This window comes from Blennius ocellaris, assembly GCF_963422515.1.
Source record: "Blennius ocellaris genome assembly, chromosome: 3".
NCBI lineage: Eukaryota > Metazoa > Chordata > Actinopteri > Blenniiformes > Blenniidae > Blennius > Blennius ocellaris.
In genome coordinates this window covers 15,512,428-15,528,046 of record NC_137652.1, presented here as the reverse complement: position 1 = coordinate 15,528,046, position 15,619 = coordinate 15,512,428, and the positions used below count along the sequence as shown (strand labels likewise).

General features: G+C 40.6%; 1 protein-coding gene across 5 annotated transcripts in view; it reads left to right on the top strand.

Annotated features, from left to right (window-relative positions):
* septin9b (septin 9b) overlaps positions 1–15,619 on the top strand; it is a 69,585-nt gene that overhangs the window by 30,841 nt on the left and 23,125 nt on the right. The window contains exon 1 of one of the 5 annotated variants that reach the window (XM_080520223.1): positions 6,114–6,229. The exons of 3 other annotated variants lie outside the window; for them this stretch is intronic. In XM_080520223.1, coding sequence (XP_080376349.1) covers positions 6,181–6,229 — 49 coding nt within the window. In that variant the 5' untranslated portion in view covers positions 6,114–6,180. Of the gene's footprint in view, positions 1–6,113; positions 6,230–10,483; positions 10,501–15,619 lie in introns of those variants that run through there. One more of the 5 variants, XM_080520224.1, reaches the window with a different exon arrangement.

The window sequence follows — 15,619 nt, the reverse complement described above, 5'->3', positions numbered from 1 at the left end:
GTTTTTAAACACAAAACAATAGCTGCCTCTAAACCTGGTGGTTTCCGTATTTGTGTGCTTCTGTCTCCTTTGTATCTACTTGGCTGCAGCTCCCCCGTGTTGCCCCTGGTGTACGTTGGAGGGAGAGTTGTGTACGTGTTGGTCCGGGTCCGAATGGGTTAAATAAGAGCACTTTCCTGCCCATTCAGTTTTTCCAAAAGGAAATGGCATCACACATGATCTGTGTGCGCACAAACACACGCCGAGCTCGCCGGGCTTCCTTCCTTGTTCTGCAGTGTGATTGTTTCCCTTTCGGCGTGACCTCACAGCGCAGCGCTTCCCCTCTCAGGGGTCATGTGATGTGAGCTCGTCAGCTTCCTCGCCAATAACCCCCTGTTACTTTGATCCGAGCATCACAGAGAGCGAGATACGCCAGGATGTTTGTGGAAAAGGTCAGCGAGAAAAGAACTGTCGCCACACATCAATGTAGGCTGAACTACAATGGTTAGCACATCACGACGAAGCAAATGCGCCCAATAAAGGAAAAGGTAGTCATTGAAGGTCACATAATTACTCACACTTTATTTATGCGGCACTAAGTCATAGCATTTCTTATCGAGAAACTATGTAGTAAACTGATGCAAGCATCATCGAGAGAGTAACCCAATTATTTTCCCAACAATCAGCCATAACATTATGACCCAGACTACTGTAGCTCAAACAGATGCAAAAGTTAACAGTCGTTCTAATAAAAAGGGACCCAACTATGGAAATACACAGTTTTGTTGTATATTTAGGCAGGTGGTCATAATGTACAACTTTCTGATGTATTGGATCCTGTGAAAATCCTTCATTTAAAACTGATGTCAGTGTTCATTCAGAGGGCTTTTTCATGACGCATTTGGATTCTTGTCACAGTCTTGTGAGGATAGATGTGTGAAGCGGAGGAATGTATAACTTATTGTAATTTTTATAAGTAATTTTAATTTCATATAAATCTATGTCTTGTAAATATAATTTGGGTCATGGAGTAAAGCTGTGATATACAGTACAGGAGTTTCAAGCGGCATATTACGGTATCAGTCTTATTGCTTCAAACTGCTGCTGAAGGCTGTGGCACCTTTGAGAAAAATGACATGAAAAGCTCACCATCACTTTAGCGTAGAGACGGTAGTGTCATTGTGATTGGTATCTGGTCCTTCCCTGCCTGTGCAGCCAGGACGGGTACATTATCTTGACAGACAGGCCTGCTGCTCATCAACCCATCAAAGACTGCAGAATAAGGCTCGATCAAACATCTCCAGACAGGAAAGCTCAGACCACCTGTGGTGAAAAAAAGCACATTCCTTATCATTTTTCAGACACTGATGATAATGATTTTTTTAATATATATATATACTGAATAGAGGGTGAAGTGATTAGGGTTTGTATTCTTTTGATTATGATAGTTTGAAGATTAGAATGAAAAGGTTCCCTTGACACAGTTTAATGGAATGTGCATTTTACAGAAACCTGACATTGGAGAGGTCAAGAGACAGTTTGTTTTGGTACAAATAGCGTTGTTATCACTGGGATGAAGAGAATGGGGGGTTATCATTGGAGTCATACCCTTTAACCTCTTTTATGAACTCCTTTAGGGCATTTTTGAGAGAGAAAAATTATACTGTGAACGTCAGAATGAGAATTGTATTGTCTTTATCGGCTTGATTACTGTTACCTCAATCAAAACATGAATTAGAGAGGGACATGATAGCCAAGTTATAGCTGTTTCTGTCTGAGTGGTTCTTCCATGTTGCACCTTATCTTCCCATTGTGTTGGCAAAGAAAACAGAAAGATTTATCCTCAATGCTCCACTTCATACTGGACTACAATATGCTCTTTTATTGCCTAAGTAAACACATTAAATTGCACCACATTTGTTTCCATAATTGAGGTGTAGTCGTGATGAAGAAAAGATCAAATAAAGCCATTTGTCTTTATCTGGTCTGACCTTTTGAACGTCGAGGAGAGAGGCTCGCAGAGGGCGGAGGGGGAGTTCTCTCCGCCAGTCCATAGGTCAAAATAGGGCAGTCACACACGCGCACACACACACATGCACACTTTCTTCATCTCAGTCTTCAGTCTTGTTTTTCTTGCCGCTCTTCGGCACACCTATACATGCTCACGGCATATAAACCCTCAGGCAGCGAGGAATATCCGAGGTCAATCCTTTCACAGTGTAATTACTCTGGACTGATCCCAGACCATTACTCAGTGTGACCTGTCGGCTAATTACCTGGAGTAACGAGGAGGGAGAGTGCGAGACAGACAGATTTTGCTTAAGTGTGTTTAAAAACCAGTGAATAAAAACTGTTGCTTAGCTGAGAACAAAAACTAAATGTTGGATTTCAAACTGTTGTTATCGAGTCTTAAGAGTTGTGGATGCTTTTTATTACATTCATTAGCAATTTCACTCAATGCCTCCTGTGACATGCCTCATGTTTCTGATATATTAGAATCCCTTTCAAGCTACAGGTGTGCTTCCCTTCCCAGTGAATGTTAGAGGAATTTAAACTGTGACATTTGCCTTTGGGAAATGTCTCCAAACACTTAGGCCTGTATGTCATCACTCTTGAATGTCATCATTTGTGAATGCCATCACTTGTAAATGATAAAGCCCCAGGCATTGCTGTATCTCAAAATTAAACTGAAAGACTTCAGTTGGAATGAAAAGAATTGGCTCATATATGCAATTTTTCGTTCTCCAAATTTAACCAAACTTCTGATAAAGACACAACTAATCAGGCAATGTTGTTGGATTTGGGTTGGAATTGTTTCTTTATGGCTTGATGTAAATTTGCTCAAATTATTATTCAGTAAAGTTTGCAAATGAAATTAGGCCTTTCAATTACACTCATGCACTGAACCAGATCGTCCCCGTCTGCGTCTTTGATGGAGCTGACAAATAATGTTTTGTTTGCTCACTTTAAGTCAGCAAGCCTCTTGTCTATTGCGTCTGTCTTTCAAAGTTCAGAAATGTCCCGCGGTGATAACGGCGACAAGTGTCACTTCACATTATCTTGACTATAACGTTCACTCTGGCTGTGCTTCCCTCAGCAGCCACCAGGAGGCAGTGTGTGATAGGTGAATACAATAATTCAGTTCACTGAATCTTGCACGCAGGTAAACTAACTACCCCCTACCGTTTCTTTCTTTTTCTTTTTAATATTTTAGCTGTTTACATAAGTGAACGAAGTTGATGCATGTTATTCTTAGTATCCATGTGCTTCCTCTGAATGCTGGTCCTTGATAAAGGGCTCTGAGATTGGAAATTTGGCCCACACGTGAATAACTCCTGCACCAATGCATTAGCGCAGACATGCCAGGCCTTTCTGTTTCTACCAGATGAAAGTTTTTCAACTTTACAATTGATCACTTGTGCAGCCACTTATTAAGCGCTCAGCTCTTTGAAGTGTACAGATACTAGCAAGACTTGGCATTAACTTATTTATGGTTTGTAATGAACATCTCACTCAAGGAGGAAGAGGGAGGAGCTGACGAATGGGAAAGGGACAGGCCTTTCTGTCCCTGCCCCAGCACACACACACACACACAGAGTTCCCCTCTCCCCCAGATAAGGCTTTCGGAAGTTGAAGTTTACACTGAGCATCTGGGGGAAGTCAAGGGTTAAAGAAGTTTCCCACCACTGCAGAAAGACCTTTGTCCATTTCAGTCATTACGCCAAATCCCACCACAGTTGTAAACACCCCTTCTTCATTCAGTTTCTGCTGCATGCTGGGAACCCCCAAATACAAACACATTTCACTTTTATAGCAAGTCAAACAACAAGCATACATAATTCACTTTTTCATCTGTCTCGGACTCACCCTAAATATAATTTGACTTGTGTAGACACACACACACACACACACACACACACACACACACACACACACACACACACACACACACACACACACACACACACACACACACACACACACACACAGATGGCCTTTTCTTTCATTTATGCTTATTGTTCTTCATTCAGTCCATCTTTGTCTTAATCCTCCTGCTTGTTCGACATGACACGAGATATGTCTGTAATTCCTTTGTTCAAGAGATTGATGAGAAGCACATGTCTCTTATCTTTGCCACAAAAATGTGGATTGTAGTGTCATGTCTGGTCTTGATGAGAGATAAACACCATGCCATCAGAAAACTGAAAGTTGATCTGCAGCCAGCTGATCCATGGCTAGATACTTGTCATTCCAAAAGTAGAAAATAACATAAATTGCAGTGGTTTTTGTCGTATATTGTATTGGTAAAACTGGCCAGATCATCGTATTTAGCAACCACAACAACTTATTAACTCTTAATTCATGTGAGTAAATCTAAATGGTTTATCTCGCTCGGTGTACAAGTGAAGATGAATCGCTCATGTTAAATCCTTTCATCCAACATTCTCTGCTAACGATGCTCTTGTTGGTGAACAGAAAACATCAGAAAGAAAAACATTTATTGTTTGTGTGTGAGCTCAGACAGATGGCCTTTTGTGCCACAGTCCTGCCATCTGCTGGAACCAGTACATGAGGGAGCAAAAGGATTCATGTGCGAGTTTGTCTGAGGTGTCCATTTGTAAAAAATGAAAAAATAAAATGGTGCAGGCATCAACCGTTTTACTGCAAGAGGTGATATGATTTACTGTGTATTGTATAGTGCATTCATACCGCAGATTTTGTTTAGTTGAGGCTAAAATGGATTGCTTTGCTCTCTTTGTTTGTATATACACAATTGTTTTCTAATTCTAATTTGTTTTGTTTATATTAACAAGTGACGCATAACATAAACATGTTATTAAGGCTTTGCGCAATGAACCCTGTTATAATAACCAGGATTACCAAAAAAATATTGTGAATAATGTGTATTGCAATGTTAAGCAGCACACACTTCGAAACCAAGAAATCAAGATACATTTTTAATTTAAAATTTTAAACGTTTTTTATGGTCAAGTGGAACTAAATATGATTCAGATACTCAGCTTATATGTAACAATGGAACTTCATATACCTTTGTATGAAATTATATTTCAGGCTCTGCTATTATTCCATATTACATTTAATTGCTTATTGTACCTCTTTTTTCCTGCAGATTTATGTTTTAGATTGTCAATGCAGACTGTATGTAGATACAGTTAAGCTGACTGCTTCCTCAGTTCATCACAAACATGCAGGGAAGAAGACTCCAGTCTTAACTTTGCAATCATTGGCACAGACTTTAAAAGCACTGGCTTTGCCTGGATTTTCTGCCATAACTGAGATTTGCAAGGAAAATGCTGGATTTAGATGGTATGATTGCAGCCCATTGCTTTTTAGTCAATTATCTTCTTCAAAGGATGCCGTCATCTGTGGGGAAAAAATCTTGAGAATAAGCGAGCTTGGAGAAACTCTGGGTGAACTCTCGCCTCTCGCCTCAAATGCGTGAAGTTCTTGGTGATGCTGCACAGCAGACTGCAGACATCAACATCACTCAGGAAAAGAGGGAGCAGATGGAGGGGAATAACCAGGCGGAAAGGGCAAGCTTCCTCGGATGAGTTAGTTTTTTTTTTCCAACACACTCGCAAATTCAAAATCTGTATTGGGTGGAAAACTGAATTGGCTTTTGTTGTCCTGATAAACAACTTCTCCCTGTAGCAATTCTAAAAATGACAAATCAAGAGCCCTACTAATTGCAGTTGCAGAAATGTATCTTTGTATCTCCATCTGCTTCTGCGCATGAAAGGTTTCTATTACAGATAATAAGCATCTTAACTTTGTTAGATGTTTCCGGAAGGCTTGCATTGACTGCACCAGCAGTTTTAATTCTGTCTGCTTTGTTGTTGCAGTTGAGTCCTTTCTACCCCTCGCTCCCCACAGATGTAGCAGGGGGCCAGGGATTCCCCAAAAGGCCGATCCCCTGGAGTCGCTCTGTTTATTGTTCATCAGGGGAGGCTTCGAGCACACAACATCATGAGATAACACATGTTGCCGAGTGCACACCAGAAAGGATAGTTCCTTCGATTGGTTCTTGTTGATCTGTAGAGCTTTACAAAATTTAACAGCAGCTGCCATATAGAGGAAAAGAAAAACAAAAAAAACAAAAAAAACAAGGAAGGCTGGAGTTTTACTTTTAAATCCTACTGCGAGTGAGCGAGAGGAAACAGAATAAGGAGCTCAGGAGAGATGACTTCTGCTTGTGAGATAGACAACAACCACATGCCAGAAAACCTTTGTAAGTATCATTTTGGTTGTTTTCCTGTGTGCATGTGGGAGAGCTCGCCTACTTTCTTCAGAGGAACTCAATGGTTTCAATTAAGGCCAATCAAGGAAAGGCTTGATAACAAATCCTGAACAGATGGGGGTGTAGGAAGTGGGTGCGTAGAACGATGCTGGTTGAACCTTGGCTCCAGTTTTTTGTAGTATAAGGATCATTGTTTAGTTCAAACTCGGCTATGAGACATTATACTATACTTTATCTGACTATCTTTGTTTCATTCTTTTGAGCTGTACAAACACAGTCTTGCCCGAGAGTTGCTGTGGTTTGATTTGAAAGAAAACTTAATTTGAGCATATGGTTGCTGAAATGGGTAAAGATTTCTTTTTCTCCCTGTTTCTCTTTCTCCTCGGTGCTTGCTCTTATAAGTTAAAAGTCCCAACTCAGGAAGCGTTGGTGGTTTAAAACACACAGAAAGACAGTTCAGGAAAATGCTTCCGCATAAACAAATGCTGAGACCACAAAATCTACCCGGTGTGCAATCATTTCATTAAAAACATGGCAGGATTTTCACTCTGTTTGCACTACGGAAAAGCTGATGAAAAAGTCAACATGAGCTGGAGTTATTGTAACCTTGAGATAAAATGACCGGAGCCGTGTTTGAGGACGGATAAATCTGGAGGAGTGAAATATTTCACTGTCAACATGTGAAATAGCTCAAGATATGTACACACAGATTAGTCTGTGCTGTTAATGTATCCTCAGTGCTTTCAACCAGTGTGTGTGTGTGTGTGTGTGTTTGGGGGGGGGCTGACACAAGGAAGGCACTTTGGAGTGTCGTCACTCATCACATATGCTGTCTCCATTTGCACAACAGGGGAGCAGAGCAGCCACAGAAAAAAAAATCACAACAGGAAGTCTCCAACAGACACAGCTATCTTCCCTGTAGATAGCCAGGCCAGGCCAGATGTTCCACTTTCCCTGTCCCTGTCTTGTTCCTTACATTTCCACCCCCACCCTTCTCTTCTCCTCGTCCCCCTCCAACTATTTCCCTTTTTTTTTTCCCCCATCCATGTTCTTGCTCTCTGCTCGTCCCTCAGTGCTCTCCCTCCCTAGGCGAGGCTGTGTCACTGACTCACTCGATCTGCTGAGTCACAGAGGGCCGTTTAATCAGCTCCATATGTGCCGCGCCCACCCCCCTCGATTGAATGGCCTTTAGCAATCAAGACCTGACCTTTTGGGCCAATCACAGACTCCTCAATAGGCTCACAGCGGGCTAGTCATCACCACATATCAGTTTTCAGTTACCTCCACAGCCCTCAGGATTTGAAGAGCTACAGTAGAAATGACCAGTATATATTTGTATTAGAACAACGCTTAAAAATGCTCTAATTCGAATCAGCTGTGAACATTTGTTCTGTGTTGTTTTGTAGCAAGTTGTCCGTGAATAAAAAGTAAACAAACTGCACATCTTTCATGAGTTTACGTTCATTACATGCATGCACAAGCATTCATTTTGCGTTCTCCCCGTTTCTTGCTCGAAGCTACATTTTAGGCTCTTTGTCAGACTAATAAGCTTTCCTTTGATCTTTGGTTCCCACAAAAAAAAGGAAATCCTCTCGTGTTTCATGAGGTTCACGCTGACAACATTGTTCACATGACAAACGTATGGAAAATATTTTCTTTGATAAAAAGAGATTTACAGCAGGAATTCATCAAAATGTGTCACCGTAAAAAGGATACTCTTCAGTGTGGTGGGACAGTGGAGACTTTTAGGTTTGTTCTGTTCACACACTGGGGGTTCATCATCTTTGTAAAAAAGACAAAATATACTGAGAGAAGTTACCAGATTCTTTGTCCATGAATCTAATCTTTCTGCATGGGGGAGCGCTATCATAAAAAAAAGCCAGATTTTAGTTCTATATATTGAGTCAGGATTAGATTTAGATCTTCAAGTGTCAAAAATTCACTGTATTTTTTGCTGTGACATTCATTCATATTCACCATGAAAATATAGTAGGATACAAAATACAATAGACATGCAACAACTTGTAAAAGGGAGTTAATTAAAGATTAATCAGTTGATCAAAATGGGGATTACCTGGCTCATGCACACACTTAGATTTTATACTTTTTTTGTATTCACATTTCCAACGAAACCACAGCCTTGTGTGAGATTCGGTTTCAGCTTTGACAGGAAGGAAGCATTTCTGCTGACTGTTATGAAAACCTCTCACAGACCTTCAGCCTGCTAACGAAAACAAAAAAAAAAGTTGACCCATATCAACAAAGGAACCAATTAATCTCTCCTCTTTTTCCAGTTCACTCAGCGAAAAGCATTTTTCATGCAGACCCTGTATTTCTCTACTATCATACAATCTATTCTAAGAGAGTATCTCTTAACATGTTGACTGCATTATTTCTTTGCAGTCGGGGGTTGGATGTGATGAATGTGATTCTCTCAGTTGTGGGAGAGCCGGGACACAGGAAGAAGGAACAATACAGATTTCCAGGCAACATTTGGGATTTGGAACTGCATCTGTTCTGCAGCCAGTTCTGACCTCAGCGCTTTGAATTTCAGTACAGTCAATGGTTCACGTGGGGGAATTTTCATATATTTGTGTACAACGAATGGTTGTGGGTCCCCACAATGAAATGAAAGCAGCGTGCACTGCAGCACAACACGTGAAGACCACCAACGACCACTGACCATCTTTTCACTTCTTATGGAAATATTCTGACATCTTTACAAATGCATGTCTTCACTTTCTTTTTTGAGATTTTAAGAAGACATCGTTGTCTCCTCAAAGCGAAGTTCCTTACTGCAAGAAAGAGAAATATCTTGTGTGCTTGTGTCATATTACTGAACCCATACGCCATCTTAAAATTATAATCGGATATAAAAGCATATGTAATAATGACTTTGTGAGCTTTGCTTCTAAAAGCTCTGCCGCTCCGTTCGTTCCCGTGGAGCCGCATGTCTTTGAAGTCTCTCTGATGCGACTCACCAGACTCAAGTCAATGGCCTGTTATCAAGCTTCTGCAGAACACTAATCAAGCAACACCCAGTTCAATAGAAATTAAATGTTTTAATGTTGATAGCATGCCAATAAGATGTTATTTTTCTTTCACTCAACAAAGATGCTTTGGAAGAGTGGAATAAAGCAACAAAATTATTACACATTTCTTAACTGCATTGAACAGCCTCAATAATTCAGCCAGTGCATTATACATTATATATTTAAGAGAAACCATTATATTATAAAGCTAAAAGCTCATGCTTTGGTATCTTTTTCATTCATGATATTGGGAAAAGCTGTATTTTATAAATTACCATTCTAACAGGGCGTTTCTGATATTTAACTTATATAATCAGCCTCATGTTGATAAGCTGCTTTGTACACTGCTACAACTGAAAACAAACACACAAGCCAAGGTTTGTGTATTCAAGGTGCAGATGCTGGAGGTGTGAAAAGAAATACAAAGATTTATCATTTACATATGCATGGTCTGTGCATACTGAATGAAAGCAAAGGTGAGGGTTGCGTCTAAACTACTTTGAGGCATTAAATATATTTTTTCTCATTTAAAAAACAAAAACTAACATTTGGTTTTTGTTACCGAAAATTAGTATGTGGGGTTTTAATCATTGTCATGAGTGGGATTTCAAAAACCTCTTATTTTTCTAAACTTAGAACTATTGTGTGTTAGTCATGGCTTTAGTCATGAGTCACCAGAGTTTGAGGGATGTAGACGTGTGTTTAATTCTTCTGGTGGAAGATAGAAAGGGAGAGTTATGGAGGATTGAAGGTTGTGTGTATTATCGAATACCCTCCGTGAAACAAAGCAGTGGGAGGGAGAAAGAGCAGATGGACACGCACAAGGATGAGGAAGTAGGATACTGGCTCTTATCTTTTGAAAACACACAAGCAATGCAGTCAAACACTTTCACCCGTCCTTATACATCAATGCTGTAGTTTGTCTATATTTCCTTTCCCCCCCCCCCCTCCATGTAAACCTCCTTTCTTTAATTGCGGTGGACACGTGCACTGTTTTGTTCTTGGGTCACATGTGATTTGGAAAAGCTTGTTCTCTCCTCAATGTTCTCCCTGGAGTTTCTCTTGAATGAGGGGTGTGGCAGCCAAACGCCTTCCTGGCCACTGGGGTGGTGGTCACATGATCACTTGTGGGCGTGGCCAAGCAGCAGCAGCCTCACCAGCTGGGTCTGAGTGAGAGAGGAAAGAGTGTGTGAGAGGAAGAAAGAGACAAGAAGGAGAGGAAAGGGTTGGGTGAGTTGTCAAATTTTCTGTCCTGCAGCTGAAGTTTAATAGAAATAGCCAGGAAAAAGAGTTTTCAGACCTCAAACATGGTGAGGAATTGTTGTTGTGAAGCTTTTTGGTGACTTTTTGCTGTGCAGAACATAACGTTTTAAGGTTGAGATTGAGCGTGTTTTTGCAGGAGATGTGTGGAAAAAAAACAGCTTCAGCATGAAAGCTTTGCTCATTTTCTCCTTTCTTCTTTTTGCTTCTCTATTGTTCAGCCAGTGTGGAGAGTTTTTGGGGGGTTCAGCACTCCCACTCCTACTACCTCCTCACTCTCCTCCCCCTTCTACTTCTTCTTTCTTCTTTTCCCTCCCATTGTGTCTTCTGTGGAGCATGCATGGATAGTCAATCTCCCATAATGAGGCAGAGCGTTGACCAATCGTGAAAGCCCTCACTTCTCTTTAAGTTAGATGTATCCAGAGTTCTCTGTAGTTTCTGTTTGTTATTTTTTAGCTCTCGTCACATCAGAGCTTCAAGGCTCAGTTTGATCCAGTGCAGTAGATTAGCCAAGCACTGATGGAGCCAAGCTGGTTTGATGTGATTTCATTCTGCTGTCTTAAGCGATAAGTTCAAATCAAACTTATTGAGAGTTGCTCCTTTACAATAGAAGAACTGTCAGTTTCTTCTCATCTGCAGAAACCGAAGTTGTGTTGAGAGACTTGGCTTTAACTTTATGTTGCGGGTGGTGCCATAACTTTTGGGGGACACTTTACGTCATGTGGTCTAATATCACCCAGTTTGCAGTGTGGTGGCTGAATAGTTCTTTGTTGATTGTTGCTGACAGATCTCACATGGAGGCGAACTAAACTAACACATGCACAGACGACAAATGAGTCGGCTCAGAGTGTATCGCAGACTTCTCAGATGTCCTCATTTCAACAGCCATATTGCAATGTACACATCGGAAATCTGCACGAGCAAAATGTGTGTGCATGATGCCACGCTCCAGTTATGCGAACAGAATCTCAGTCCCATCAGAGCCTTATTGAATTAAGAAATTAATTTACATGTTTTCCCACAGTCGTCAACTTGCTGTATCAGTGGTACAGCTTAATACACAGTACATTTCATATCACTAATTCCCCACTCTGTCTTGTATCTGATTTACATAGAGCATTATTACAAAATGCTTCACATTAGGCACATTAATATCATTCAGTCTTTGTTTGCATGATGCTAATCAGATTAGCTTGCTGCTAATGAGTCAAGCAATCACTGCATACAAACACTTAATTATAATTGTTGAGGGCCAGCAGTATGATTTAAATACACTTGTTCATGCTGGAATGAAAAGTTTGATATTGCACCATTAGGCCAAGCAGATACTATCTGGAAAATATGCGTTGTGCTGCAAAATAGGCACAAGGAGTTTTAACATGACTTTTGTGCCTGTAAATCTTCTGTACAGGTGTAACCTGTTACTGCAGTCATGTTAAATATTCCGCACACATAGAAACCTTGTTTTAACAAAAGAATCTACCCTGAGGCAGCAGAGCCAGGAGGAGCAGAGGTGTGAATGTTTCCCTGTAAACAACCTGTCTGTCTCAGGCCCCGTTTACACGACTACGAGAGTATCCGCAAAACTTTCTTCACTTTTTTTGGGGGGGGGGGTCTATTTACATGACACCAGTGTGTGGATGCACTGTATCCGCAAAGTTTTTAATCCGGCTCCCAAAACGGAAAGTTTATTTCACGGCTGCTAATCCCTCCTGCAGAGATTGTCGGAGGCTACAGAGCCTGTTACTGCGCATGCGCATCTCTCCCCCTCCCTTCCCCGTCCATCCACATGTAAACAAATATGGCGGACCTGAAGTGGTATGACTCGTGGGCCGTATTCTAGTTTCATTGTCCGTATCAGTAGTTTTATAGTTGAGACTCACCCCTCATAGCATCCAATGCATAATCAGTTAATACGGATGTTGGGTGCTCTCCATTTTCTTCACGTTTATAGCGTATTCTTCTCTGCACACATGTCTGTGTGGTTTCATTACAAAATCGAGCAACAGCACCCTCGCATGGCCCGGCATACTAACTTCATCGTTGTCTCTGTGTCCACTGCTGCAGTGTAAACACACTCCTTTTTTTTATTGGATTAGCCAGCTAACATTGGCTGGGTCGAGGAAGGAAGGCAGAATGAGCACATTTATGCCACTTTGGTGGCATTATGAGGCCTCAAGGCATTGGAGGTCATCTGTATTTAGCCTCAAATTTAATCATCGTACAAATTACTGAAAGTAGTATTTTGATAATAAATAGCTACTTGTTGCTTGTCAACAAGTAGCAGTTGAAAACCAATATAAACATTACTCCTGAATTTAAACAACGAAATTCCCTTTTTTCTTGAAACACATTATTGAATCCCTGATGGCTCATTATGCACCTGAAAGAATTTTTTAAAATTTAAATGCTATGCAAAAAGGCAATTATGTAAGACTCAAAGAAATAAAAAGAAACATGATGTACAGAACAAAACAATAAAGACATGAGTGCATAGATATAAACACTTGAAGCATCTCTCCATGCACCGACCCCCCCCCTGTGTGGCGAAAGACTTGACATTCGCATGTAGGTTGCGCCATATGTTTAGGTGTTTTCACCAGAAAGGACTTTCTCTGAGAATTCTCAACAAAACTTTGATTTCTACAATGTCCTTGTCTATATGTACTTTTGCATCCCCAATAACGGCAATGTGTCACAGCTTTATATTTCAAAGTAAAAAAAAACTACTTCAAGAGTCGAGGTAATCTATGAAACTTCTCATTTCCTCCTATTAGGAGCCACACAACGCTTAATATTGAAGTAGTTGAATCAGTCTTCCACTTTCCCGCTTCATGCTTGGTGGTTGCTTGTTTTACAGGCCTTTGGGCTCCTATGTTCTCTGCCCTATACCAGTTTCCCTGATACAGCTGTGGGTGGGTCTGCGGCGGGACCGTCCTAGTTCCCCTTCCATGTTTCTCAGAAATGTTTGAGCTTTAAGTTTCAGCTGTGGTCAGTGAGTCTGCAGCACTGAGATCTGCCCAGAACAGCAGGCTTTCACAGTAGTACCCGGCACCACTGCATCTTTCCTGCAGCGTGGAGCTACGCTTTCTCATTTTCTCAGTCTCTGCTTACAGCTATTGATCCAAACCAGGCTCGGTCTTGCTGAGTATTTCCGTCTCATCACTGTTATTCTAACATCTATTTCATATCTTTCTTTTTTCTCAGTGTATCCTACTTCACTGACCCTCGGCGTTATGCTCCTTCTCTCTGACTCTTTGCACTCTGTCACCGTTTTGAAGGTGTTTTGGGACAGGTTGTTGTTATCCACACTACCAGAAGTTCCCAAGTGGAGAGCTGTATTTCAACACAGAGCAACACCATCTGCTTTGCTCCACTTTGGAGCAGGGGGCTGCATTCTCAGTGGGGCGTCACTAGTGACAGGACTGAAAGATAAAGTGAGCTTGCAGCATTCTTTGGGTCTGTTTTTTGAAGTGCTTGTTGTCTGCTGTACCTGCCACTGACCTGAGCTAGCCTCATCGTCTTACATGAATGAGACTTTTTATGAAGGAAGGAAAAAGTGTTCCTTTGCTCTTATAGTACGGATGGAGAACTCCTGAATGCACATGACAATCCTGCAAGAACCTCGTCTATCCTTTCCATTTTTTATCCATCAACCAAACTCTGCCACTACATACTTTATTAGCATCATTCTGTCACTTTCAAACACAACACAGTTTAGAATTAACAACATGTACACTAGTTGGATTATGTTCATTTTGTCATTCTGACTATATATGTTTGAATTCTTTTTTAAAGATCTATATGTCTTTTAAAAAAGATCTCATGCATTTAACATGTACACTATTTAGAATAGACTGGGGTTTAGAATAGAAATACTTGAATAATCTCAGGGGTAAGTTTTTTTCCTCTATTATAAATGCTCAAACTAATCTCTCTTTGCAATTCTTTTTCATATGTATTGCAATTGTTACTTTATCCTAAATCAATGCCTGATAAATGGAAATATTGCCTTAAATGTCTTAGAATATTTTGTCATTTAGTGCTCACTCCTATTGTTAGGCGGCAACATGGCTGCTATATCATGTGTCAAAGAAGTTTAAATAAGATCATCTTTTTTTGTATATGTTTGTTTTTCATGTGTTATTCTCTCAAAATTTGGTAACCCACTGTGGTCTGATCTCGAATTTCCCGAAATGTGTTTGTGCCATTGCCCATGTTGGAGAAAATAGGCAATTAAAGTAGAAAGAACCACAGTTAGCTGTGATTGTGTTTTCCATTTACAGAACACAGTATTGTGCATATGCTAATTCATGCAACACTCTTAAAACCGCCAGTCAAGTCCTTTGTTGCCTTTTTTCCAGCTCAGCTTTTCATGCATCTGCAGACGGCATGAAACTTAATGACCTCTTCCTCTTCAGAGGGAGCCACCGAAGGACCAGTGGAAATGTCATCTCCGGTTTGAAAAGCGTAGGAGAGGAAAAATGGAGGACAGTAGCAGAAAAACACATTTACATAGCCACACACAAACTAAGGAAAGGAAAACTGCAACGGGGCAGAGGTTTGAGGGTTTCACCTCATGGGAACTATGCAGCAGATGATGTTTAAGAGCTGTCAGTAACGGTCGGCAAGTAAAAGAACAGACACAACATCTTTTCCCACTGACCGTCGAGTGACACGGCAGCTTTGAACACAAAGGGCAAAGAAAACAAGCTCCTTATTTGTCTTTGGACATTTTTCCAGCACACAATTTTCAACTAAACTGATCATTTCATCATGAGGGAAATATTTATGAAAACACATCAATACATTTCTAACATCAAGGTAAGGATGTTTTTTTTTTAATAATTGTATTTGTTTAACCTCCTCTAGGCTACTATGCCATTACTCAAATACTCCACTGTGTGACCCAGTGTCATTAAGTTGAGGGAGGTTTTGTTTATGGTAACCATCTGAGTGAGATACCACCTGTGCAAGTTTGATCCTCGTGGACCAAAATATCTGAACAAAATGTGCATTTCAATGGATTTATTCAAAAACAAGTTGCTTTTAATTAAACTTCTAATTTTTTTAATGTATCAGAATGAAG